The sequence below is a fragment of the Nymphalis io genome, chromosome 16, assembly GCF_905147045.1.
Source record: "Nymphalis io chromosome 16, ilAglIoxx1.1, whole genome shotgun sequence".
NCBI classification, from domain to species: Eukaryota; Metazoa; Arthropoda; class Insecta; order Lepidoptera; family Nymphalidae; genus Nymphalis; species Nymphalis io.
The window spans coordinates 9,553,035-9,580,144 of record NC_065903.1 but is presented as its reverse complement, the minus strand read 5'-3'; the positions used below and the strand labels follow the sequence as shown (position 1 = coordinate 9,580,144).

The following is a 27,110-nucleotide window of genomic DNA, read 5'->3' as shown; positions in this document are numbered from 1 at the left end:
CTTTGTGCCCTACCAAGCCCGTCTCTGAAGCTCGTCTTGGTAGGTACCACCCACAGGTATTCTACAGCTAAAAAGCAATACTTAGTATGGTTACGTTCCAGTTTGAAGGATGAATGAGTAAACCAGTGTAGGCATAAAGGATATAACATCTTTGTTCCCAAGATTGGTGGTGCATTAGCGATATAAGAAATGGTTAATATTTCTTACATCGCCAATGTCTAAGGACGGTGGCGATCACTTAACATCAGGTGGCACATTTGGCAATAATAATAAATTTTATTTACACCCAAAAACATGTACACAATTTTAGTTGGCAGTTTTATCTAAATCTAGGGTTTTTACATAAGCAACATAGGTGGTGGACCTGGAATATCAAGATGATTCTGATATTACAATACATATAATTTACATTAAAAACGACGTTTGAGGTATTTCGTTTTGGGGCCAAAATTACTCGCAGAGCTCACTCTGGAGCTCACTCTGCAACATAAAAACTGTCCATGTGATAACAGTTCTCACAAAAATCAGTACCGGCCTTGTTCAACGACAGACAATGGGACTTTTGTCATAGGGAAGCACACTTTAAGAGGGAACTATATACATATTCGAATGATATATTCTCTTGGATGGTATTATTGGAATGAAAACTAACTCTCCCCGAGAACATCCTAAAATAAATCTGTAGGAATTGAGGGTCATGTTGGGGTAAAGCTTTGAGACTATCAATTAATTGGTGCACATGGCAATAATGCGATACGTTTTCTTTATACAAACTTCACTAACACGTTAAAGTTCGTTTAAAAAAAAGTATTACTTGCACCTTCCTAGCAAATATTGATATTAAGATATTGTATATTTAGCATTTAGTTATTTGTATCCAGAAGGATGTGAATGTAGTTTCTTAAGCGAATATATACATAGGACTGTTCTAACGATACAAAAAAAAAACTAAAAAAATTGCCATCAGTTTGGGTGGAATTTCTACAAACTTTGAAATACATGTACATCAATCCAATCAAGAAGCACAAATAGTAAATTTTAACCAGATCGGACTATTTTTTCATTTTTATATTAATGTTTCAACTCCATTTCTGCCGTTTGGGGTTGAATTTCTAAAAACGACGAAATATGTATGACATTTATTTTTAATAAGAAGACTTAATAATATCATTCTTTTTACATCAAAAATGATGGAAACATCATTACATATCCATACAAACTTTCAACTTCTATTTTACCTTTTTAGGGGGTAAATTTTCAAAAACATTGAAATACATATTTATTTATGACCAGAAGCTTGTTTATGAAATTGCATGCCTTCTAACTTCAAAAATGACGGGTTTCCATACAATCATTCATCCGTTATTTTAACCCTTTACGGGTGGAATTTCCAGAAATCCTTCCTTAGTGGGTGTTTGCATTATGAAATGTATCAACCGCTAAAATTTCTAGAAAACCGCTAGAGTTTCTAACTCCTGTAGTTTAGGCTCTGCGTTAATGAATCAGTCAGAAAAAGTCATATGTGTATAGATATAACAACAAAAATACGTATGTTTTTATAACTTTTGATAGACTCAACCGATTTTGATGAAATAAAGACTAAACTAAACATCGAAATACTTCATATAATAATTTAGTTATTTCAATTTCTAATTTTTAGCCGTTTCTTCCGAGATTAGCCTTTTAGACAAAAATAAAAAAAAATATGATTGTTTTGGTAAATCGCAAATAGCTATATTAACTTTTAAAAAGGCAGTTATTTTGAAATCACAGACAGACACTTCAATTTTATTTATATGTATAGATAAAAGTAAGAATGGGTACCAAAATAGGATAGATGAAGAAAAAAATAGAAAAATGAGGAAATCTTTTGATAATCAAAATTATTTCAATACACTTATCAAGTATGATTGTAACATAATTTGGTGATATTTAAATTAATATGAAAACTTATCTTTTACCTTACTATTTTAATACTACTTACTAAATATATTAATCTGAAAAATGTCAACATTTAAAATATGAAATAAAAATTTATCGTTTTACAATTCTTTCTTCAAATTTGTAGAATGATTTGGGACTTGAAAGATTTTCAGATTCAAACTTGATGTTTTAATTTAAGCTTTATTTTTTTTAAACAAAAGAACAAATTATATGTACCTTTTCCGTGTACTTATTGGGATTATTAAATATGTTTTAAGGAATAAAAAAATAAATTTATAAATTAAGAAAGTAAAAAAATCGTAGTATTAGCAGTAAACCTTATTAATTACTGTATAATCTTCATAATGCAGACAAATCACTTTATAAATATGAGTATTTTTTAATTACAATAACATATAAGGGTACAGGAAAATATAATAATTATATTGTCAAAAGCACCACTTTTTTACAACACGTTTTATAATTAACTTATATATCTTTATTGTTACGCCAATATTTTGAGTACTCAAACAACCGCCAAAAATAGACATTTAACAAAATTATAAAAAAAAAAAATAACACGACTATAATAAAGTAATAAAAATTTCAACAAATGAAATAACCGGACATGTTATTAAAACAACACAATATTTTATAGTGATAATTATCACATAGTAAAATTTTATCCGAATTTTTCTTTTTTCTTCAATGGTAAATATGTAAAATACGCATGAAATATCTATAACAAGTAATATAACAAAACATTTAATATGTTAATATGCGTTTGGTATGAGCTAATTTTAAAAGATTATATTTCAACTTCAATTTGTTTTTTGTCATCCTTTGATTCCAAAATCATATCAGGAGATATTGCATCTTTGCTTATTTTATCTTGACCTTCTTTTCCAATATGGTCCGTATCTGTCTTCGAAGCTGCCATAGAATCTACCTTTTCAGGTGTTATTGATGTCTCATTAGAACTTTCTAGACTATCTGTTGAAATATTTTTCTCAGGTGTAAGTGTGTGATTCTGACTCGATTCACTGGATGTAATACTCTTATTTAAGTTGTTTTTTTCTTCTTCATAAGATTTGTTTTCTATTATTGTGTTACAACTACTCATACTCTCGTTCAAGTCTTGTTGCGACGAATTTAAATCTTCGGAATGATTGTCGTTGTTAGCTGCATCAATATTTTTTTCATCTGCGTTGAGATCAACTTCATCGACGATATCTGGCGAATCACTTTTAAGTACAAAACTTAGGTCAGTACCATTTAAGAACAGTCTTACTAGAGATGGTTCTTTAAGGCTATCTAAAAATTCTATTTGGAATGTTACAAGCTCAGCAACTAAATCGTCTAGTTTTGATTTGACGGATTCGTTTGAGACATCATCAGAAAATCCAGCTAAACGGCAACATTTAGCTAATGGTTCAATAGTTGCAATATCCTCTGGTAATTGACTGAATTTTTCACATTTAGCTTTATTGCCATAGTCAATGAATTGCACATGATATCCTAAGTCACAAAACTCTAAGATCCTAGATCTGTACCATTGTTTGTCTTCATCCCAGAAAGCAGCACATATAGAGCCCACTTTGAGTTCCGTAATAGGTTCGAATTCATTACCGTTAATTAATTTTTCTGTAATCTCATCAAGATTGGATATAGAGTCATCTAAATGTACGTAAAATTCATCTAAAGAGTTAACATAACAAATTTTTCCATTAGCATTTAAGTCTTGTCCCACAGGAGTAGGTCTTTCTGACGCTGGATGTTCTTCACAGAGCCCAACTAGCTCCTCAGTAACAGATTTCCCTTCAAGATAAAGTTCTACTATAGAAATGTCCCCTGAGGCAATAAACTGAACATTAAAAATGGTGGCTCCTTCAGCAGCCAAATCATTAAATTTGATCTCGGATTTTCGTGACCATGTTTTAATATCACGAGGCTTTTGTAGAGCACACTTTCTAGATAGAGCCGGCTTAATTTTCAGTTCATCTGGAAGACTGCGTAATTCGTTTGCAATTGAAGCATTTCCGTAATCCATGAACAACACTTCTGTGCCTTCAGAACCGTCGACAATTACTTGTGCCCTGTACCAGGCACCATCTTCAGGGTATTTAGCAGCACACAAAACGCCTTCTTCTTTTTCAGTCAGTTCGGGGAAGTTTTCAGCATCAATCATCGCTGCCTCCATTGATTGTAATTCTGGAGCTGCAGTTTCAAGTTGAATCCAAAATTCAGACGGAGAGTTAACATGACTAGCAAAACATGAAGGTAAATCACCGCATTCCGTTTCCTCGGATCTAGTAGCGTGACCTTCTGAAACTAATTTATCAGTAACGTTTTGGCCATTTACGAAAATATCTACATAAGTAGTAATATCCTTAAGAACGATTAATGCATCTACAGGTGACGATAGATCACCAACAAGCTGAGTAAAGTAATCGGATGCCGGCTCCGACCATTGTCCTGTTCCTGTCGGTATAGCATTTACACTAGACTTAATAGCATATCGTTCGATTTCCTTTAAATGTTCTGGGATATTTTTTAGTAATCCAGGTTGGTTATCTAAAACATCAGTGTTGCCATAGTCAATAAAGCGAATAGTTGTTATATCAGAATCTGAATCGAGTATCTCTGCTCGGTACCATTGATCATCTGCTAAATATTTAGCAACGCATAATGTCCCCATTTCTCTAGTTTCAATATTGCTGTAACTATCAGCATTACTTTGTAATTCAGCTTGGATTTCATCTATCTTGTCTACTTTATTTAACATTTGTAACCAAAAATGTCCAGGTGTATCAATATGACTAATGTAAACTTGTTTACAACCTTCCGGTAATGAAATGGGTTCTTGGACAGGAACTTCCGGTACGGGTTCTTCGGTAGTTTCATCAGAAACTATCTGAGGGGCAGCTAATTTTTCATTAATTAGTTTCATAGAAAGGTCAACACCGTCTAAGTGTAAATTGGCAAGCCAACCATCATTACCAAATGCAAGTGTGACCTGTACTTCTTTTTCATTTGTCCATTCTAGTAGTTTACTAATGGTATCATCCTGCAGGGACACAAGTCCCAAGCTAGCGACTAGAGCTAAAGAACATGGTTCAAAGAATTTAGAGTCAAGTTTTTTGAGTGATTCTTTAGACACTGTTTCAGAGTTACCGTAGTCTGTGAACTGTACTTTCACTTCAGTATCAGACGAGCTGATTATTGTTCCTCTATACCAATTACCGTCAGATGATTTAGCTGCGCATAATGCGTCCACATCAAATTCAGTTAGAGCGTCGGGCGTACCTGGTAATAAATGTACAGTTAAATATATCAACCAATTAAATGCAATCATAATATAAGCCAATTTTTATGTATTTCACCTTTTTCATAGAATTTGTATAAATCTTCTAAGAGTTGAGCAATTTTGTCACCATCGGAAGCTTTTTGTAAATAAAATTCGTTTAGATTTTCTATATGTGACATATAGGCATTTCCGAAATTGTAATTGAACACGGCTCTCGTACATAACGGCACTACTTCATCATAAGCTCCATCATCCGGCTCGAATATAGCTACCTTTTGACCAGTTATTCCGTCATATAATGTTGAAATCAATCTTAAAGATAAAAACAAAATTGTATTAAAATTTAAATTAATAGCCTGTAAAAGTCCAACTGCTGGATTAAATCGGACTCCGCCTCTTTTAAGCAGAGTCCGGTTTTATCTGACACACATATCTTTCTTCACCGCAGAGCACGAGTAAATTATAAGGACATTAAGTACATGAAAAGTTAGCGTTGTTTGTCCAGACTTGAGAACGCAATCGGTCAAGACATACTGTGACATATCCGGGTTACTCTCGGCTACAAATGGTTGCCCGACAATTTATCCGTAACAGCATGTGAATGTCCCACTGCTGGGCTAAGGCCTCCTCTCCTCTTTTTGAGGAGAAGATTTGGAGCTTATTTATTTTAATAATATTCTATATGATAAATTAATTTAAGGATTTGTCACAACTACACTCTTTCGGCCCCACTTATAAACGTTGCTAGGAGATTTTGTTAAATACTGATTTCTCTCTTTCTGTTATTAGTGTTTTGACATTCGAAATAAGAAGACACAGCATTGTGTAACTAATCACCTGCTAAACACGTTTATAAGTAAGGTATAACGTAATAAGTAATAAACGTTCGATAGCGATGCGTTCAGTTACGCAATATTTTGCCGAGCTGAAAATTTACTGGAGAAAGTTTTACGGATGCAATTTACGTACAATACTTTCGATACTTTCTTTAATATATATATTTAGCTGCGTAACAGCACAAATAATTAAAGAAATATAATACTTACGAGACCTCTGCAACATTATTAACGAATATTATAAACTTGTTTCCAGTCAGTGTTTTCTTTAAGTCATCTAGAGATAGTAAAGTTTTTGAATCTTTCGTATAATTGTTTAGACAACATGATAAAGATTGATAATAATATACACTAAGTTCCGTCGGTAGTATCATTAGCTGAAATATAAAAAAAAAAATTAAAATAATAATCGTTCGTGAATATTTATTCCTAAAATCTTCAACAAATCCCATACCTTATCCAAGGTGGTAGTAATATGGTTCCCGTAATCTGGTAGAACGGCTACAATATTGTTCGTATCGGAAACATCGTTTAGTATTGCTCGATATACTTTATTTTCATGTTTAACTGTACAATGTACTCCGTCTAGAAGGCTCTCAGCAGTCAACGGCGTTAACTGTAAATTACGGTTAAAGAACGAATAACAATACATATATTAGCTCGTATTCTTGTTGGCGCCTTTATATTACCTTGGCCTCATCAAAGTTGGCTATCGCACTTTCAACCAAATCGGCTTTATCCAAATCCAGTTGGACGAAAAACTTTTCTAAAGATTCCACGTGTGTCACCCTGCACAGTATTTGTTGTCCAACAATTATTGTCAAGTCAATTGCCTCATCTGAAAATGAAACATACAACATTATATAAAATATAAAACAAACACAACATATACATTAATTTGTTACAAATTAACCTTTAAGAGTAACTGACGATTGATTTTCCGACATAATAGCCAGCTGTTTTTCGACGAGTAAATCGGCTACACTGACGCCATTGTTCCATAGGGATACCTTGTATTGTTCCTCTGCACATTCCTGGAACACGCACTGGTAACGTGGGGCGTTGAAACAAAGATCTATTTCGGGATCTGCCTTCCACTCGCCATCCTTTGCGCTTACCCCAGATAGGGAACAATGAACAGCCATCTTCGGAAGCTCCATCAATTGTTTCTCCATTTGCCAAATATCTTTCGCATCCACGAGTTGCTTGTTACCAAAGTCTACATAACGAACAATGAACTTAGAGAACGGCTGGACGGAAACAATTGTTGCCCTGTAGAGTACACCGTCCAAGGGGAATCGAGCTAACACCGACGCACCAACTGGGACGTTTCCAGAATACGACTTAACTCCTTTATATAATTCGGGAATCATGTGCATCATTTCTAAAAATTTAGGTTGTAACGTTAATATTTGTGTGTAAAAGTTTTCTGGTGAGATTATCCAAGTGACGGACACCTCATGCTGCGATCCTATTTCGACAGACGGTTCGACAAACGGTGTTTCTAGAGGTAGCGGATTTGATAATTCCTTGTATTGCACTTGAGTGAACTTGCCACGAGGTTTGTATGGCGGTGCTCGGCCGTTACGTTCTCTTCCGCTATCTTGAGACCGGAAGCTTCTTTCGGATCTCTTGTCACTGTCGGACGCGAACGATCGATCATTCCTTTCAGCTCGCTCTCGTGGCGAGAAATTACTCCTGCCTACTCGTTCTCCTCTGTCGTGTCTCTCACCCCTGTCGTGTCTCTCTCCTCTTTCGTTTCTGTTATCTCGCTTTTGATTCCAGTTTTCTTTCTTGTCACCCCAATCGCGTCTCTCCCCTCGATTGTCCCTTCTTTCCGGTCTGAAGTTTCTATTGCCGCGATCGTCAGTCCTATGGTCCTCATCTTGATTGAATCTATTATCACTGCAAAAAAAAAACAAATATCATATACATTCCATTTCAATAGGAAGTACATACAATTATTATATTATGCGATAGCAGCCAAATGCAAATATTAGAAAAGTAATGTTACTATTAGAAATAAATTAGTGGCTTACAAAAGTCGTGGTACTAATTGAAAAAAAAAATTCAACAAAAGAAAGAGAAATCGATTATCCACTGAAAGATCACAACATTCCAAACCAAGCTTCTACAGACACGAAAGACGAGTGAAAACGAATAATAATGAAATGATCGTGCTGAAACGAAACAAAAAACTGAAAATATCATACATGTGAGAAGCGGACTAGAAACAAAGCGTCTCTAAAATTTGTAAGAGAATATATTAAAAATAATTTATAATCAAATTGCATCATAGCAAGTCATACATAACTTTCAAAACGAAGTTTTCAATTTATATAATAGAACGCTTTGTAAGTAGTCTCAAAATAAGTTACAGCGTACGATGAAAATAATTAAACGTTACAAACGGCTGCGTGACCAAGCATGACGGCAAGCAAATGGGGCGAAGAAACACGAACGATTCAACTGTTATTTCTTGTTTTTTTTTTACAATTACAATAACTGTTCGATATCATTTATCCAAGTCTGTTAATTGACATAGAATAAGTAAACATCGAGTGCAAACAATTATATAACAATGAAAATTATATTTTAGCGATTAAATTATATACAAATCGTTCAATACGATTATAAGAAAGTTGCCAATGACGTGTGAAATTATTTGTAACGCAGTGCTGTACAGATTACGAAGCGTTAATTGCGTGGTTTAAAGCGATACACTCAATACCGTTTCAATCTGTCCTGTATGGATGTGCCTCTTTGTTGGCCAGTGAGTGTATGCGATTGAGCGTCTAAAGAAGCCGCTTCGGCCGCTTGTCTTAGACGTTTGCCGACTCCGCTTGATTCCTTCTTCCACGCGCCTCTTTTATCTTGATCTGTCCTAGGCTTTCTTCTGTTGATTCATGACATTTTTATTTGCTAGCATAATAAACTTTGTATGTATAAATATATCGATATAACTATATAACTGTAAGTTATTATAATAAAGAAGTATTCTTCTTTTTCGTCGTGACACTCTTGTCAGAGCGGTCGTGGTACATAAAGAAGTATATTGATAATAAATTATAAGTTCATTTAATATCAATTACCAAATTGTAATATCAAAATAGGTTCCCTTACGATAAACAAACAACCTATGACAAATGATCGTTTTACAGAAAAAATACAAAAACTATTAAAGCGATAAACATGTTATTCTACAAACATTTAAATAAATATTATTCGACAAACACTCGATTTGCAATGTTTATAATATTTAAGTACATAATATTCTTTACCGAATACAATAATTTCGTTCGTCAAATATATTTTATTAAACGAAAAAAATGTCCGGTGTTAAAAGAATTATTTATAACCACAGTAATTGTATATGAAAAAATATTTATAAAATGAAAACATGTCGTTTTAACAAATGGCAGGACACCATTAATTTAGTTTAACAGTATTTGAATATTATTTAGAATTTCACACCCATTCGTAATTATTATTGCACCAACGAGCTGAAATAAATAATAATCTACAAAAAAAAAAACAATCGAGAAACTCAGTACATAGTTCTTTGGTAATGTTGTTATAGTCCTTGACATGTTTGAATTTAATATGTACAATTATCATTATAGTAATTAATCTTCCGATCTAATTATTATTATTGAATATTAATTCTATTATTAACGTATTTGAATTAACGCAAATATGATTTAATATTTTTCTGACAATATTCTACATTCTTTGAAACAAATAAATCAAATGCCTATAAATGTCCCACTGCTGCTAAGGTCTCCTCTCCATTTTAAGGAGAAGGTTTTGAGCTTATTCCACCACGCTGCTCCAATGCGGGTTGGTAGAATACATATGTGACAGAATTTCAATTAAATTAGACACATGCAGGTTTCCTCACGATGTTTTCCTTCACTGCCAAGCACGAGATGAATTATAAACACAAATTAAGCACATGAATATTCAGCGGTGCTTGCTCGGGTTTGAACCCACGATCATCGGTTAAGATTCACGCGTTCTAACCACTAAGCCATCTCGGCTCTAATAAAGCAATAACACCGAAATATTAAAATGAATTTAGTGTATTTTGAGCTATTCTTGTGTATTGGCATTCTCGCACAGACTGGAAGTGATTATTCAATTTTAGCAAAATCATTTATACTTAAGTAACTTTAAGAACGATTACAATATGAGTAGTTAGTTATACATGATTTTTTTTATAAATAAAATTTATTCATACGCAAACATCTTGCATAAACCTGCACACGAATGAAATAAACTAATACGCTCGCTCTATACGAAACTTTTTGCTCTTATTAATACACAGCGATGCATTCAGTTGGAAAAATTAAAAGGAAAAGTAAATTAACGCGCCGTTTCGAAATCGAACTGAAATTTTAAGTCCAGCTAGTCATTTTCTAGTACGTGTAGCTAAAATAGCTTTATATTTATTTATTTATTTATTTATTTATTTATTTAGTGTACAGGAAACAAACAGTGAAATAATTACAATAAAATAAAAAATATAAAACAATTCATAAACCAAAACAGTTTCCATTTATAAATTAATCATAAGTAATTACAAAACAAGACATTTTTTATATTTAATAGGTGCATGAAATTATATAATTCATTTATATAATTTAATTTAATATAAATTTAATTTTTAAATCAAGAAAACATAATTTAATAATAAATAATCAATTTATAATTAATTAATTAAAAATGCATGAGTAAATTAAGGCTCTTGAGAGTATAATATTTCTTTTACTTGCAGTTTGAATTTTTTAAGGGAGAGATGAAATATATCACATTCAATAAATGTTTTATTGTACTGTTTAGATGATCTATTAATAAATGCATTTGCTGCATATTTAGTCTTTGTCAATGGAAAATCAAAAATAGATTTATTGCGACTACCAGGGCGAGGACACTTGATATTTATTTTAGAAAGGAGATAAGGGGAATCAAATATGTTGTGGATCAATTTATATAAAAACACCATATCACGTTCAAGTCGTCTCTGTTCAGTTGTCGGTATCTTTTCTATTTGATTCAAATTATTTATAGACGAAAATTTTAAATATTTTAAAAACTTTTCCTGAATATTTTCGATGAATTCTATATATTTACTATACCGTGGATTCCAGACAGTGCAAGCGTATTCTAGAATAGGTCTCACAAATGATTTATATAAAAGAGCAAAAGTTGAAACACGCTTAAACTCTCTGGAAATCCTCAGCACAAATCCTAGCATACGAAACGCTTTAGAAGTTATGGAATTTATGTGTTCATCGAAAAGAAGTTTAGAATCGAGTGTTATTCCAAGATCTTTGACCACTGATACACGTTTTATATCATCTTCCTTAAATCGGTAGTTGTAAATGATCACTTTTCTTTTTCTGGTATATGTTATACAATTACATTTCTTTATATTCAAAAACAGCGAATTGGTAGTACAATAATCGCTAAGTAAGTTCAAATCTTTTTGCAGACTAATACAATCATCAACACTCTTAATAATTTTATAAGTTTTTGTATCATCAGCATATAATAGAAATTTAGAAGATGCAAATACCGAAACAACATCATTTATATATATATTAAAAAACAGTGGTCCAAGATGTGAGCCTTGAGGGACTCCAGATGGAACTGGTAGAAAAGATGAGCAATATCCTTTCACAGTAACGGCTTGACTTCTATTCAATAAATATGACTTGATCCATCTAAGGAGGTCACCATGTACACCGATGAACTCCATTTTTGCTATTAAGATAGAATGAGAGATTTTGTCAAACGCTTTGGAGTAATCGGTGTACACAACGTCCACCTGATATCCTTTGTCCATTGCAGTCAAAACATAGTCAGTGAATTCACACAAATTAGTTTCAGTTGATTTCTTGTTAATAAATCCATGCTGCTGGTCAATAATTATGGGACGTATGCTTGGAAAGATTTTGTCATAAATTATACGTTCAAAAAGTTTTGGAATTGAACTTAATTTCGAAATAGGACGATAATTTTTGATATCATGTCTATCTCCATTTTTAAAAATAGGCACAACATAAGACTGTTTCCAAATTGAAGGCATAGTACATGTATGAAGGGAAATACAAAACAATAAATGTAAAGGAATAGATATAGTCATATAGCATTTACTTAGAAAAAGAGGTGGTATACCGTCGGGTCCGCTACCTTTTTTAATATTTAAGGTTTTCAAATACTTACGAACATCAGCAAGTGAAATATCAACAGATGACAAATTTATTGTATTAGCATATCCACTATTATTTTGACTGTTACAGGAAAAATTGTTAAGATGTGTACTATGTTCAAAGGATGTATAGAAATATTCATTAAATAGATTGCTTATTGTATCATCTGATTTTTATTATTGTATCATCTGATTGAATACAAAACAAAGTATGCGTTAATTGCTTAAGAGAATATTTTTAGCAACGATATCAGTACAATTGTAGTTTATAAATCTAAGAACGAAATAAAAGAAAATATAATAAAGTACAAAGTGGCACAGGTACCTAGGCTACTGCAATATATCGTTCGTAGCAGGATATGTTTTTGTATTATTTTGACGGAAAACGATGTGACACTGATGCCATCAAAACTCCTCCGCCACCGCTCTCTACTCACTATTATGTGTGGTTAACACTTTTTTTTATATAAATTACATTAAAATCTTTCTATAACCATCTAACACAATTTTTCACATCTACCGGGCGTCCTGTGAAGGCCGCATTGTCAGAGTACATATATATAATCTGAATATATTATATACATATACTAGTTATATTAAATTATTACCAACCCGCATTGGAGCAGCGTGGTGGAATAAGCTCCAAATCTTCTCCTCAAGATGGAGAGGAGGCCTTAGCCCAGCAGTGGGACATTAACAGGCTGTTACTGTTTCTGTAGTTATATTAAAGCAATACAATTATATAGGCTGATCTAATTTTAACTTCAATTTCTAATCAAACATCTCATCATCGCTGCTTCGCGCAACACTGAAGATACGAGCAAAACATTGATTAAACCACATTTCCATAACGCTAATTATTTCCTAGGAATGTACCATAATTTCAAATGATTATTATTCAATAATCGTTTTAATAATCTCCCGTACTTTCACAATTGAAACATCACACATGTCATTAATTATTTATGACCACATGTAGCCCTATTAATTACTAATCTTAGTTCGCAGCTCAATCGCTATAAAGGTAAAAGGTGTTTTTTTGTATGAACGCATTTATCTCTGGATATACCACTTTAATTTGAAGACCGAATTTTAATTCATACAATTTGATAGTCAAATTTTTGAGAAAGTTTAAAAGCTATTTAACGTGTCGTTTCGACCACAAGGAGCCGAGCAAAAAATAAAAATTCAGAAAGAACTCTAAGCGAAAACGAAGTAATTCGCGAGCGAGCTATGCGATTTACAATCTATTTTTTTTTAAATTAAACGTCGACTCAAATCGCGGTGCACAGCTATAGTATATATCATTTTTAATAACGTCATCTAAGATTTCTGATAGCGTCATATAATCTAAGTGTCTTCATATGAGAGAATCTAGCGCTTCTTCATTTTCTAAAATCGATTGGACCAAATATAACACAGCAAGTATGCATAATAAAGGGACGAATACACTTATGAAACCAAACCGCGTCACTCGCGGTCCCATCATTTGGTGGTTCGTTTGGATGAACAGACGTGTCAGGTGCTGAAATCATATTTTACCTTTCCCTTCCGTTATCTCTGTTGGGTCTCGGCGGCGATGGCACGGCCTGAGCGTTCTCTTCCCATTCATCCTCGTTATTCGTGGGAGCCGGGGCGTTGTTTTCACGAGGTCTCGGCGGACCACGTCTGTTATAAGATTAAATTATGATATCAAAATAGCGCTTAAAAATTTCTTAATCATCATAATCCATTCATCTACAAAGCAACATCTTATAAATTATAAGCAGTTTTTAAAGATAATTTAAGCATTGTTTTTCAAAGACATATATTATTCCTTCTAAAATAGTCTCAACTACGTACTAAAATACGATAAGCTATTTAGATTTTCGTGTACGGTATACAAGAACCGACTGAGCTTTAATATTACCCGCAGAGTAGAACAGATGTACTGATGGTAGAGCTTTGTGCACGCTCGTCTGGGTAGGTAACACCCACTCATCAGATATTCTACCGCAAAACAGCAGTACTTGTTATTTTTGTGTTCCGGTTCGAAGGGTGAGTGAGCCAGTGTAATTACAGGCACAAGGGACGTAAAATCTTAGTTCCCAAGGTTAGTTGCGCATTGGCTATGTAAGCGATGGTTGACATTTCTTACAATGCCAATGTCTAAGAGCGTTTGGTGACCACTTACCATCAGGTGGCCCATGTGCTCGTCCGCCTTCCTATTCTATAAAAAAAAAGATAAATAATATTTGAGCCCCTGGTAAGTGACAACTCGAAGAATTACTGTTAAGCATACATTATTTAACAACATGTAAGCGCTTCGTCCACCTGTTTGGTAACCATGTTGGTTAATCGCTATACATTGGTATGGTAACTGCTCCGAGACGAATCAATGCAACGCAAATGATGATGAAAAGTTCATTGAACTCGTCATGCTTTTATTTATTTTGAGGTTATTTTTATTATAAATAAAACCCTAATAGTAACAAAAGAGATCACTACGGGCACAAGAGACATCTTAGTTCCCAAGGTTGGTGGCGTATTGACAATGTAATGAATGGTTAATATTTCTTAAAACGCCAATAAACGGCTAGCCCGTCGCCTAACTATTTTATATATATATAAAGAAACACAAGTGCATGTTATTTACTCATTGGCAATGTTTAGAGCCTTTTTACATTGTCATTGTTGTAGCCGAGTATAAATCGTAAAAACCTTTGCTTGCGTTTGTTACTTAAAAATATTTTAACGACGAAAGTATATTCATATAAGAGTTTTACAAAATATTTTTCGATTTCTAATCGTTACCTTTTCGTCAAGTGTCTTAGCTGCCCGATTAGTATTAAGTTCGATTATTTATTTTTTATCTTATATACACGTGCATAGTATTAAATATTATTTTAATTAATTTGTTTATTGTTTCATTGTAAAACCGGTGAGATGGGAACGGACTACGTTCTGTTTAAAATTGTTTTCAAAATACCTATAATTATAACAATACATATAAAATTACAATAGTCATTGTGTATTTAGTAAGTAAGTTACAGGCTGTAAATGTCCCACTGCTGGGCTAAGGCCTCCTCTCCCTTTTTGAGAAGGTTTGGAGCTTATTCCACCACGCTGCTCCAATGCGAGTTGGTGGAATACACACGTGGCGGAATTTCGATGAAATTAAGACATATGCAGGTTTCCTCACGATGTTTTCCTTCACCGAAAAGCACGAGATGAATTATAAACAGACATTAAGCACATGAAAATTTAGAGGTGCTTGCCCGGGTTTGAACCCACGTTCATCGGTTAAGATTCACGCGTTCTTTACCACTGGGCCATCTCGACTTATTACGTATTTATCTATATTAATTTGATTTTGATCGAATTTGGTATGAAGCAAGCTTGAATCCCAAGGAAGGTAGGGGTACACCCAATACCTGACAATTACCACTCAGGCGAAAATTAATATTAAAACATCGATGCAGTGGCGGTTTGGTCGGTGTTACATCGGAATAGAATCGGTAACGTATCGTAATCATTATAAATTACTACATATCGCCCCTCTTTTTTTTCTCGCTGGAAAAACGCATTTGCGCGTTTCCCATGAGTGGAGGTATGTGGGACACACAGGAGTACGGCGGAATACCAACTAAAAAACCAGCGGTACCCTCTCCATCTTTTCAGGGGGCGTCATGAGATCGCTTGCGCAGAATTGCGCTTGTGTAGAATTCGCTCTAGGCTAGGCTTCGTACGGGTAAAATTAAGATTCTAAAATTCAAATAACGATTGTTTTCTTTTATAAGAACGAAAACTACTCATATTAATAATTTGAAACAAATATTGACACTAAATTATTATATTCTCAGTTTATTCAAACGTTTTTTAAATAAAAAACGATTAAAATCATTTATCTATCAAAGCATATTTTGTATGTACAAAACTGACACAAAGTTTTCGTGTAAGTATATTTTACTTCGCTTCGAATGCGATCGAGCTGAAATTTTTCTTTCGGATTGTTAACATGGCTATAAAAAAAAACAACAAACTATATCTACTTGCCCTTTGTTAAGCTATATATAACGTGAAAGGTGCTTATAAATCGGTTTAGTAGTTTTTGATAAATGAAAATTTATCTTGAATATTAGGAAATATAAAAAATAGTATAATATATAATCATATATACAATAATAAATATTATTGATTACTTACCTCTCCCCTCTTTCGGGCTTCGAGCCGTATTTTTCACTGTGACGTCCCGCGCCTGATCTCTCGAAGCCCTCCTTTTGATCTCTGAGACAGAAACGACCACTTCAAAACAAAAATCTTTTTTACAAGACTTTGCATTCGATAATAATAAAGCGTTATCGCAATATCTATAATATTATTTATAGTAAATTCCATGTTTTACCTATACCAGTATCTGTACATGTTGTGTGTACGAAATCTCGCATCAACTAAAAATTTCATGCAGCGAGTTCAAAGACCGCATACGAAGGCCACAGTTACCATGACTCAGGATCCATTATACATTTTTTGTTACAGTTTTAAAGAAAAAAAAAAAAAGTTAACTGAAACGTATTTCGTCCAAAATATTCATTATAACGATTAAATATGTGTTACGTAATTAATTTAAAGTTTATTTAATTCGTAGAAACCGTTATTTATAACGTGAAAGTATAGAAGCAAAAATTTCAACGATATTCAGAGAATAATTGTTTATTCGTTTCATAAAGACGCTAGTTATAAACAATTGTAAATGCTTACAAGTAATACGAATATATGATTTCTTTTTGTCGACTTTTTACTTCCATGATAACTTAAATTGTAAACAGAATGATATTAGAGTTATGATAGTACTATAAATGTAGAAAACAGAAAGTGTCAATTATATTGAAAGTTTTATTACGTTTGGCACGTGATATGTTAAATGTACCCTCTTCTATCAATAATTAAAATTTATAAATTGTTATGAAATTATTATTATTAACAAGTTTCAGTCCGCGGCTTCGAACGCGTGTTGGGGGGGGGGGCGAAGTGTCAGGTCCTTGTGAACCCTGTTCCCTTTTCTCTACTCTGGAGTTCTTGACGACGTGTATGCATGACAAATTTATTGATTGAGTCAGTAGTTTTTAGATTAGATTCGTGAAAACGTGACAAATTCGTTTTTGCGTTTATAATATTTGTAAGTATATTATTATTATAATGTTTTAATAACAATAACAGTGCGAAAATAAAAGCTTGTGTATGTCCCAATGCAGGGCTAAGGCCTCTCTCCTTTTGAGACGATTTGGTATTTGTACGCCACGCAACTCCAATGCGGGTTGGTGGATACACAAGTGGCAGAATTTTAGAGAATTTGATACATTCAGATTTCTCGCGATGTTTTCCGTCATCGTCGAGTACGAGATGAATTATAAACACAAATTAAGCACATGAAAATTCATTGGTTGCATGGGTTTCATCGGTTAAGATTGGGTCGAGATCATTGAGTAGTTAAGAGGTGAAAGCATAACAAACAAACTTTCACATTAATAATATTAGTACACTTATACAAAAGCATTTTGTTTGCAAGTTCGCAAGACAATGCATTTTGTGAACTAGATTTCCAATATTGCATAGAAAGTAACAAATTTCTCTTACAAAGGAAATAAAATATCACAATTGTATCTAAAATTAAATTTCATATTGGTTATTAATTCATTAGTCTAATAAATATTTTGAATAAATATAAAAATACAGACATGTGTACTAATCTAATGATATTATAACATATAAAATATATACAGAAAAGCAGACAACAATTACACAAAACATACATGATTTCTTACCGTCCACGGAAGCTGCTTCCTCTTTGACTGAATTCCTCACCATCCCTACGTCTCTCTTCTTTGAAGCTCTTTTCACGCTTAAAACTTCTTTTCCTGTTGTCATCAGGCACACTGCCTTCTGGCGAACTGAATGATTCTGGGGCATCTTTACGTACCGGCGTTGTCACTTTGCCCTGATTTTAAAATTATATGTATCCTATATTAAATACTTTCCTTGCTAAATTTATTTCATTAAATAATAATAGTTTTATTAAGATTTACTTGATTAATTGGAGATTTTAATTATCATTGTTTGAAAATGAGATTGTTAAGTATTCTTAAATTTTATATGATATTTCATATTTTATTATTTATACACACAAATTATTTAAAAATGAATTATAACTTTTGAATAATTTATTATATATAATGATACATCATTATTATTTTTTTATATTTAATTCATAGCACTTTAAGTATTCATGAGACATTAACGAATTGATTCTTGTTATAAATCCTTGAAATAAAAAAAGTTAAAACCACATAATTGATACTCAAAGCTAAAAATACATTTATGCAAAAAAAAAAATAATTAAATCACCTCAATTGTATTGCTCCTTGGTTGAGAGAGCTGGTTCATTTTTCTGGCCACGTCCAGTGGGGGTGTAACGGTGTCATCAATCAATGTAACAAGCATAGTGTCATTGGACAGAACACCACCTATATGAGCCATTAGAGTTTTTTCTAAGGCTAACATTTCTAATTGGTTTGATGTCTTTGTTTCTATTGGTCTGTTTTCAAACCCCTGTTAAATAAATACCATCATAGTTAGTATAATATTGAAATATCCTCAGAACCTCAATTTTAAAATTTCTATTTCATCTTTAGGGAATATATTGAAATAATACAGATTATGTGTTATATTAACAAAATATTATATATTACAAAAAATAACCTACCTTGAGCGCACATTTCATGGCTTGTGCTGGCAGTCTTGTCAAATCTGGTGTGATTGTTCTCAAGTCTGAGATGTCTACTTGTTGCTCATTTCCGTAGTCCACATAAGCAACAACAACTTTGTTCCCTGAAGTTTCCATAACCATTGCTCTGTACCAGTTATCATCATCAGGAAACCTTGCACAGCATACAGAACCTACGGTTAGCTCCCCTGGTGATGTAGTATTTTCACAGTGGTTCTTAACAGCACCCATAACAGCCTTTAGCTCATCAATTTTGTCAGACAATTGTACATAGAATTTTATACAACTATCTACATATGACACTAATACTGATTGTTTACTCCCTAATGGTAGCATCTCCATCCACTTAAATTGCAATTTATCTTTCATATTTGTCATTAACAATTCTATTATACTTTTATTGTCCAAAAATAGCTCTCCATATTGAATCAAAGGTGGTCCTTCAGGTGACACTACTCTTAAAGTCAAAACTTTACCATTAACTAACTGTTTAAATGCCTCATTCAAATGTGGGCTTTTCTCTAACTTCTTCACACCAGATAAACAAAAACGCATAGCAAAAACATTTGGCTTAACAAACTCTTCAGGAATATCAAATATATCATAGTATGACACCATTTCTGTATCTCCAAAGTCCACAAAGAATAATTTACACTGAGATCCAGACAAATTCATTACTATAGCTCTGCAAATTATACGATCACCAGACATCCTACCAAGACATACAGTTCCAATCATAGGAGGCTCTGCAAGGCTACTGTGTGGCCTTCTATTTATATCATCCATCATATCTTGCAATTTCTTTGCATCTGATACAAGTTGAACAGCAAATAATTCAGGGCCTTCTTCAGCAAATGATACAAAAACTTTGTGCTGTGAATTAACTTCAAGTAGTCTACTCTTGTAAGTGATGGATTTCTTAGGAGATGTTGGTTTGGTTGTTATAGTAGATGGTGATGATGGTATAACCGGTAATTCTAATGGGGCCGAAGGAGCATGTTGTGGTTGACGTACTGGGGCCCTAAGGTTTACCATGTTCCTTGATGCTCTGTTGACTAGTAATCTCTGACCCACCCCAGAGTTAACAGGGGCACCATTAAATGGTACTGTTACATTTTGATTTAAACGCATGGCAGATGCAGGGTTAGGGAAGTTTTGATTAATTAAGAATGGTACATGTTCCATAAAGGGTGAAGTGTCAGTCAGCAAGGTTGGTGACCAGCTTGTTCCATGCTGATTATCAGACATTTGTAATAGCAGAACTTCTTGTTTGGGTACGGGTATTGCAATGCCAAATCTTTTTGATACTAGATGTGTCGATAAATCATTTCCCTTAAATTGTATTGATATTATTGGCAATGACATTGTTTGAGCCTCAACTGTCGCAGGATATTCAGCATAGCAGAGCAAACTTTGAAGTTTTAGGAGTAAAGGTTCATCCCATCTTCCAGAGGGATGCATCACACGAGATAAATAATAGTCCGTGGCTTGGCCTTGTAATTGTAAAAACATAGGGTCATAACTATCTAAGAAGCGTATAGTACTTAATGAAATAATGTCTTTGTTACCGTAATCAATGAAGTGCACTCCGACTAAGCCAGTTGCGAGATTCGTGACATTAATAATTTTCGCTCTATAATAGGTTCCATCTTTATACTTAGCGGCACAAATTACACCTTCTTGGATAGCTGTCGGTGGTACCACTCCAACGCCCTGTTCTAAATTATTTCGAGCAGTTTCAAACAAGCTCTCTACCATCAGTGATGATTGTTGATCTAGCTGACCACTTATCTTCAGAAAAAGACCGTCACCATCCACATGGGTCACATAAAGTCTGAAAGATCTTTGAGCTTCTGCAGGTAGAGCCATGGCTTACACCCTTTTTCTAATAACGTTTTTTTACTAGGATAAATAAATACTTAAGCACATAACTCTTATAAGAAAGTAAAGAACGTTAATAACGTCGGACACTAACACCATAAAACATTAAAAAAAAATACTTTCTTTTCCGTTTACGTTTTTAGCTAACATGGCGCATCGTTTGATTCGTTTGCAATTGCATAGCAATACTTTTTAAAGTTGTCTATGAGATAGTAAATTAGTGATGTCCGATAACTAATCCGATTTAATCAATAACATTTACACTGTAGACTCTGTTATAAATTAAAATTAATTCAAAATTATTCTTAAGCTACAACCACACATGTGCAATTTAACGATGTTAAGGATATTTAATGATATTAGAGTCTAGCTCACGAAAATTGAGCCTGAAAAATAGCGGCAAATTTAAATAACTACATGGGGCATCACTTAGTATAGAACGAAAAATTGCCTTGATACTTTACAAAAGAATAATATAAATATTAAGTTTAGTTTTATTTTTCCTAAGTAAAATATGAATGTAAATGAGTTTTAATTTTATATAAACTCGTTACATACCATTCTTACTTTTATTTAGAATGCTTTTAATAAAATAATATTACTCTAAAATATATCTTTGATGAAATAGTATCTTAAGAGCAAAGAATAGAAAAATGCTGAATAGGTTAAGAAACGTTAATGTTAATGTAGATAGAAATAAAAATAAAATGTTAAAAATAAAATGTTAAAATAAATTTAAATATTAATTTATTTTATGAGTCTAAATCAAAATCAGAATATAAAACACTTTTTATGCCAGGTGACAATAGTTAGTTTTATATACCTAATAATTTTGTAAATTACAAATTTAATAAATCTGCTATGTTATTGATTGATTGATTGTTATGTTATACTACCATATAACTATGTATTTCATAAAATTTAGTCCATTAATTAATATGTATACGGGTTAAGCTATATTATATCATTTATTTGTTGAACCAGAACCTGTGATATTAGATAGCCATCCGCTTATGAAAGTAGTATTATTATTTTAAATGAAAAGTTGGTAGTCATTCAAAAACTTATGGAAATTATGGATAACAGGCTTCGGTGAATTTCGGTTGTATCGACGTAAAAGTAAAAAGTATTCCGCCTACAATTCTAACTTACAAATAGTAAAAAAACATTGATGAACAATTTCAGAAATTTTGTAGTTTCACGTATTTATTTGGTACACTGTACAAGACCCTAAAAGTTGTACGTCTCATATAAGCGGTTGCAGCCGCCTTTAGGCCTCTGCCTCGAATCTCGCGGGCAGCGGGGCGGCGGCGGCGGCGGCGCGGGAGCGGCAGGATCTTACGCGTATAATCAAATGGACCGGCCCTCGAATACAGCGGTGCAGGAGCGGCGCGGGGGCGGGCAACGAGCGGTGCACTCCAGTCAAGCGGTGACCGCCCGCGTTGCGCGTCTGCATTGTAGGTATAGTGTTGTACATTTTTTTTGTGACGTATCAAAATGTCTTCGGACGTGCAAGAGCTAATTATTTCGGCAATCTTTGAGAGGACACCCATATGGAACAGCAAAGATGTGAACCTTAAAAATAGAAGAATAATTAATCAATTATTAGTCGTAGAATTTGTCGGGATTTTGTCTCTGTTCTTCATAATTTCGATAAAACTCGCCATTTATTTTCCTTGCCCTATAGTAGGGATCCACTTCTTCTTTTGCCCACAATAAATCGAGCGTTAGGAATAAATTTGAATCAAAAAGATGTCGCCGTTTTTCAGACATTTCGTTCGCGAATAAAAACAAATATCTCGACAACACAACCACGAACACAACACTACACCGCTATAGTGCCGCGCGATCTGCCCGCTAGTTTGGAGAACAGGTATGCGTTGCCCGCCCCGCTGCCGCGCCGCCGCCGCCGCCGCCCCGCTGCCCGCAAAATTCGAGGCAGAGGCCTTAAAGTATGACACTTTACAAGTAAATAATATTAATCGGCATTAATATCATTTTGGCCAAACATCTTTGTCGGATTATACACTTACAGCAAGCACTGAATCAGATTTCGCAGATAGCATAGATAAACTTACCATTTACCACAGATCAATCTAACTTTAATGACAAATGGTATGACAATTGAGTATTGACATTTCGTTTCGTTGGCTATGTACCTAGTATATTCTATTTACTTTTTAATAAATAGTAGTATTTGTCTGTAACAATATATAAAAACAACAGGAAGTTTTTATACTTTTTGTACAAAACAAAAGTTTTTTTTAATGATAATTTTATCCACTATTATTTATAATAGTGGTTATCAACATTATTCATAAATTGGGAATACTATGGTTTACTAATTCGATTTCGAAAATTTGAATCGTAATAATTATTGTTTCATAATAATAATGATAAAATAGTCTTGCAAATAAATAAAACATGATTGAGACGTGTTCCAAAAGATGTATGCTCATAGGAACAATTTTTTTAGGGGTGTAAGTGTTAAAACAAATTATGTGTCAGGAAAGAGTGTGTCTATGTATAAAAGATTAACGTTTAATGATAATTTTAGATTAACCATAGTGGTTCTAATATTAGAATCACAATTGGCTGACACACTTTCCGGCAGCCAAAGAATGAAAAACAAGACATTTCCTACAGAGAACAATTCTACATGCTGGATGCATCAACCATATACTATAATCAGTGAATGTCATCCTTGTTCAGGTAATTCAAAACCTTAATTATACACAGATTTTGGCCTTAAAGTTAAATTTACTATTGCTTAGTTTTGTTACAATTCCAATGAATGAATGATATATAAAAACAAATAATAATGAAAAATAACTTAATAATAGGCATGAATTTATAAGCAATATATACCTAATCTATCCGCTTATTAACATTTATTTTTCTTAATTGTATTGCAGTATATATAATAAATGATAATACTATACCTAATTTCAATAAATTATGTTAAAATATTCCAGATTTTGAAATACGGAGTAAGAGTATCGGAGTATGTATTCACACAAATTTCAAAGAGATTCTGAAATGTGATAACGGTGAAACAGTAACAAGAAGGTATTAACAAAAATTATTCCATATAAGATATGAATATTGGTTAGATCAGAAATACTCAACCTATTCTGTAGGCCACAAACATAAAATATTTCGGTAATGATTTCTGAGGTTTCAGGAAAGTTACAAATTAAATTAAACAAGTATGAACAAATTTACCTCTTACATTTTAACATTTTTTTATCATTTCCTGACGTTTCAAACATTGCAGTGTCCGTGGTCACATGCAGTTGTTTAATTCAAATTATTTAGTTGTTAATAAAAAACTATTGAAATTTAAGATAGTTGAAAATAAAGTAACACCAGGTGGGCCAACCACCAAAACTGGCGAACCGCAGGTACAGCTGGGTTAGATGCTATTGCTACTTACATCATAAAGACAATTAAACCATTTTATATATGAGTTTTTTAATATAGACTGTCTATGGTTTTGAAATGTTTGAGTGGTATTTATATATTTTAAAAAAATTGATAAGAATAAATGGCATATTTTACAAAAAAAAATATTCATATCATTTAATCTTGTTTCTTCTAATGGTTAAAAGGCTATTAATCGTATCTTGAGAATTCATTAATTATTCACTCATACATTCATAATCATGAAAAGTTAAGAAATTGACAATCTAATAAATTTTCAAAAAAAACATCTTGCTAATGTTTTATGAAATAGTTTTATAGCCATACTTATCCCATAGCAATTTAAATATTTTGTATATTTGATTTATTCTTACTTGTTTGTCATCAGTAACATTTTATTTACAGCTGTGATCGAGTCGCATATTTAGAAGAAAGGGCATATTGGAAGTTTACTATTTGGTCTTTTGTTATTGGAATGGTATCATCATTAGCTGTCATGCTACGTATGAGAGTTCTTAATTACAAAGCAAAGCTCAGAGCTCGTCAGGTTTTGAGTAATGGATCTATATGAATAAAAAGAAAAAAAAAATTATAATGAGGGGAGGTCCAAAAGACTGTGGCACAGAAAATTTGTAATTTACTTAAAATAAAGTCTTAAGGAGCTTTAAAAAAACGCAAATCGAAAAAATATCATATTAACCATAAAAAAAAACTTGTTCTTGCACTCAAAATTAATCAAAATAGTCTTCTTGACTTTGTTTTGTTTTTGCTGTCATCATTGTTCATTTTTTTATGAGAATTTTCATCCCTTTTTTAACTTCACAACACGATTGTTGCAATGTTTAATTTTCTTCAATACTGCAATTTTATTCTAAATCAACTTTTATGTGAACAATTACAAACTGTATGTGTAATATTTAATCTTATAATTAAAAGATTAAAGATTATCAATGAGTGTCCACTTACAAACCACACCTCTTCTCTTCCATTCCAGCTTTTAGACCTACCCTTGTAATTGTGATGTACATGTTAAAAAAAAAAAGTAAGTATAAACTTGCTATATATAGTTTTTTTTAGAATATAAAAAATAAACAAATAAAAAATATATATAAAATTATTTAATCATTCAAAGAGTATCTTTAATAGTTCTGTAATAACTTTAACATTAACACTGTTTCCTAATAACCTATAACACTGTTTTGTTGTAATATTTTCAGGAAATTTATAGTTTCTCGAAAATGACATGAGCGATAGAACTTCATTGGGAGTGAAAAACCTCAACTTAAGCTGTTTTATTGTGTCTACAAAATCGTTGCTTTTATCATCAAATGTTTTTGCTAGCTTAAAACATTCTTCTACCTCCTCTGGTGTAGCATTAGTATAGACCGAACCAGTGCCTTCAACATAATGTGTATATGCTTTAGTAAAACAGCAGGATCGTCTAGAATGCTTATAACAAATATCCAATATATTTGCCCTCTTTAACAATTTGTCACTAACTAAATAATTTTCTGGAACATTCAATTCTAATATATCTTCTAAAGCTATAGGATGTCCATAATTTTTTGGAAGACTTTTGATCTGAATATAAAAAAAATATTTTAATTATTATTCTTTTTTAAAGATTTATTATTTATTATATAATGAGATAAACTTACAATATCCTCTTTTCTTTGAAAAGGCCATTCGGAAATGTTTCTTCTAGCTATACAATAATATCTCAATCTGGAATTAGGCACTCCAAAACTGGACGGACATAACAGAAACTCTTGATAATCAAATTTACAGTCTTTTAATTTATTTATAAATATATTTCTAACAGTTGAACATTCAAAACCCTTTACATTTTCCATTAGAATGTATTCAATATTGTCTAAGGGTACAAACAGTTCAATTAAATATAAAAAAGAATTGGTTCTCGGGTCATTTTCATCCAAAAATTTACCATTTCTGGTAAAGGGCTGACAGGGAGGAGACATAAGTATTGTATTCACATTAAGCTTTTCAATGTAATCTGGTGTCACCGATTGAATATTTCGATTCAGTAAAGTAGTATTGGGAAAGTTGTACTTGTAAACCTCGTTGGCGACATTGTTTATATCTACAGCCAAAATTACTTCACCTTCCAACCCAGACTCTAAAATTAAGGAATTATTGAATAATTTACATATTGCGATATGAAAACAAAACAACGTTTAAAAGTATCATTACCATTCCATGCGCAATGCATGCCACCAATACCGCTATACAGTTCTAAAATTCTGTGTGACGTCATATTTATGAAATAATTTTAAAAAAATTTATGTTGATTATAAAAAAATAATGTGAGTATTTAACTATATAAAAAATCAAAGAAATTTCATTACGTGTAGCAAATAATTCATTTCATTAGTAAATGTAAGAAAGACGTCAAAATTATAACTTATTTGACAACTCTGGGGACAGAAAAATAATTTAGGATTTAATTAAATAAAGTGCTGCTAGTTTAAAAAAATACTTTTGCTTCTTTTTTCCTCTGTTTTTCTGCATAGATTTAGTTTACTTTATTTTAATAAAACAATAACGTTATCTTAAATAGAAAGATCTAACTAATCTAGTCGATCTAAATAGTCTAATCGAACTAGTAAAAGTTTACTTTGGTTAATAAATAAATATAAGCTAATAATTAATATATAATGATCGTAAGAAACGTCATCCTTGTATTACTAAAACTACTAGATTCGATCAAAACTCAAAACGAGTGTGTAATTTTTGAAATAAATA

General features: G+C 32.5%; 3 protein-coding genes across 5 annotated transcripts; 1 reads left to right on the top strand and 2 right to left on the bottom strand.

Annotated features, from left to right (window-relative positions):
* Positions 1-1,970: 1,970 nt before the first annotated feature.
* On the bottom strand, positions 1,971-21,093 carry LOC126774140 (maternal protein tudor-like). 2 transcript variants are annotated; one of them, XM_050495485.1, is made up of 12 exons: positions 19,023-21,093; positions 18,665-18,868; positions 18,085-18,257; positions 16,466-16,546; positions 13,823-13,948; positions 8,798-8,962; positions 6,980-7,971; positions 6,756-6,904; positions 6,521-6,682; positions 6,277-6,443; positions 5,307-5,542; positions 1,971-5,229 (listed from the first exon to the last, which is right to left on the bottom strand). In XM_050495485.1, the coding sequence occupies exons 1-12, from the start codon at positions 20,910-20,912 to the stop codon at positions 2,732-2,734; spliced, it is 6,843 nt and encodes a 2,280-aa protein (XP_050351442.1). In that variant the 5' UTR covers positions 20,913-21,093; the 3' UTR covers positions 1,971-2,731. The 2 variants fall into 2 exon arrangements, with proteins under 2 accessions (XP_050351442.1, XP_050351443.1); XM_050495486.1 differs by lacking the exon at positions 8,798-8,962.
* A 2,011-nt stretch (positions 21,094-23,104) lies between these two features.
* LOC126774440 (protein JTB) lies at positions 23,105-25,492 on the top strand. Its single transcript, XM_050495969.1, has 4 exons — positions 23,105-23,404; positions 23,482-23,636; positions 23,900-23,993; positions 24,753-25,492. Exons 1-4 carry the CDS (start codon positions 23,349-23,351, stop codon positions 24,916-24,918), a joined length of 471 nt encoding a protein of 156 aa, XP_050351926.1. The 5' UTR covers positions 23,105-23,348; the 3' UTR covers positions 24,919-25,492.
* LOC126774439 (tRNA (cytosine(38)-C(5))-methyltransferase) lies at positions 25,453-26,773 on the bottom strand. 2 transcript variants are annotated; one of them, XM_050495968.1, is made up of 3 exons: positions 26,559-26,773; positions 25,960-26,484; positions 25,453-25,888 (listed from the first exon to the last, which is right to left on the bottom strand). In XM_050495968.1, exons 1-3 carry the CDS (start codon positions 26,620-26,622, stop codon positions 25,470-25,472), a joined length of 1,008 nt encoding a protein of 335 aa, XP_050351925.1. In that variant the 5' UTR covers positions 26,623-26,773; the 3' UTR covers positions 25,453-25,469. The 2 variants fall into 2 exon arrangements, with proteins under 2 accessions (XP_050351925.1, XP_050351924.1); XM_050495967.1 differs by having other exon boundaries at positions 25,453-25,928; positions 26,006-26,484.
* Between the last annotated feature and the right edge of the window lie 337 nt (positions 26,774-27,110).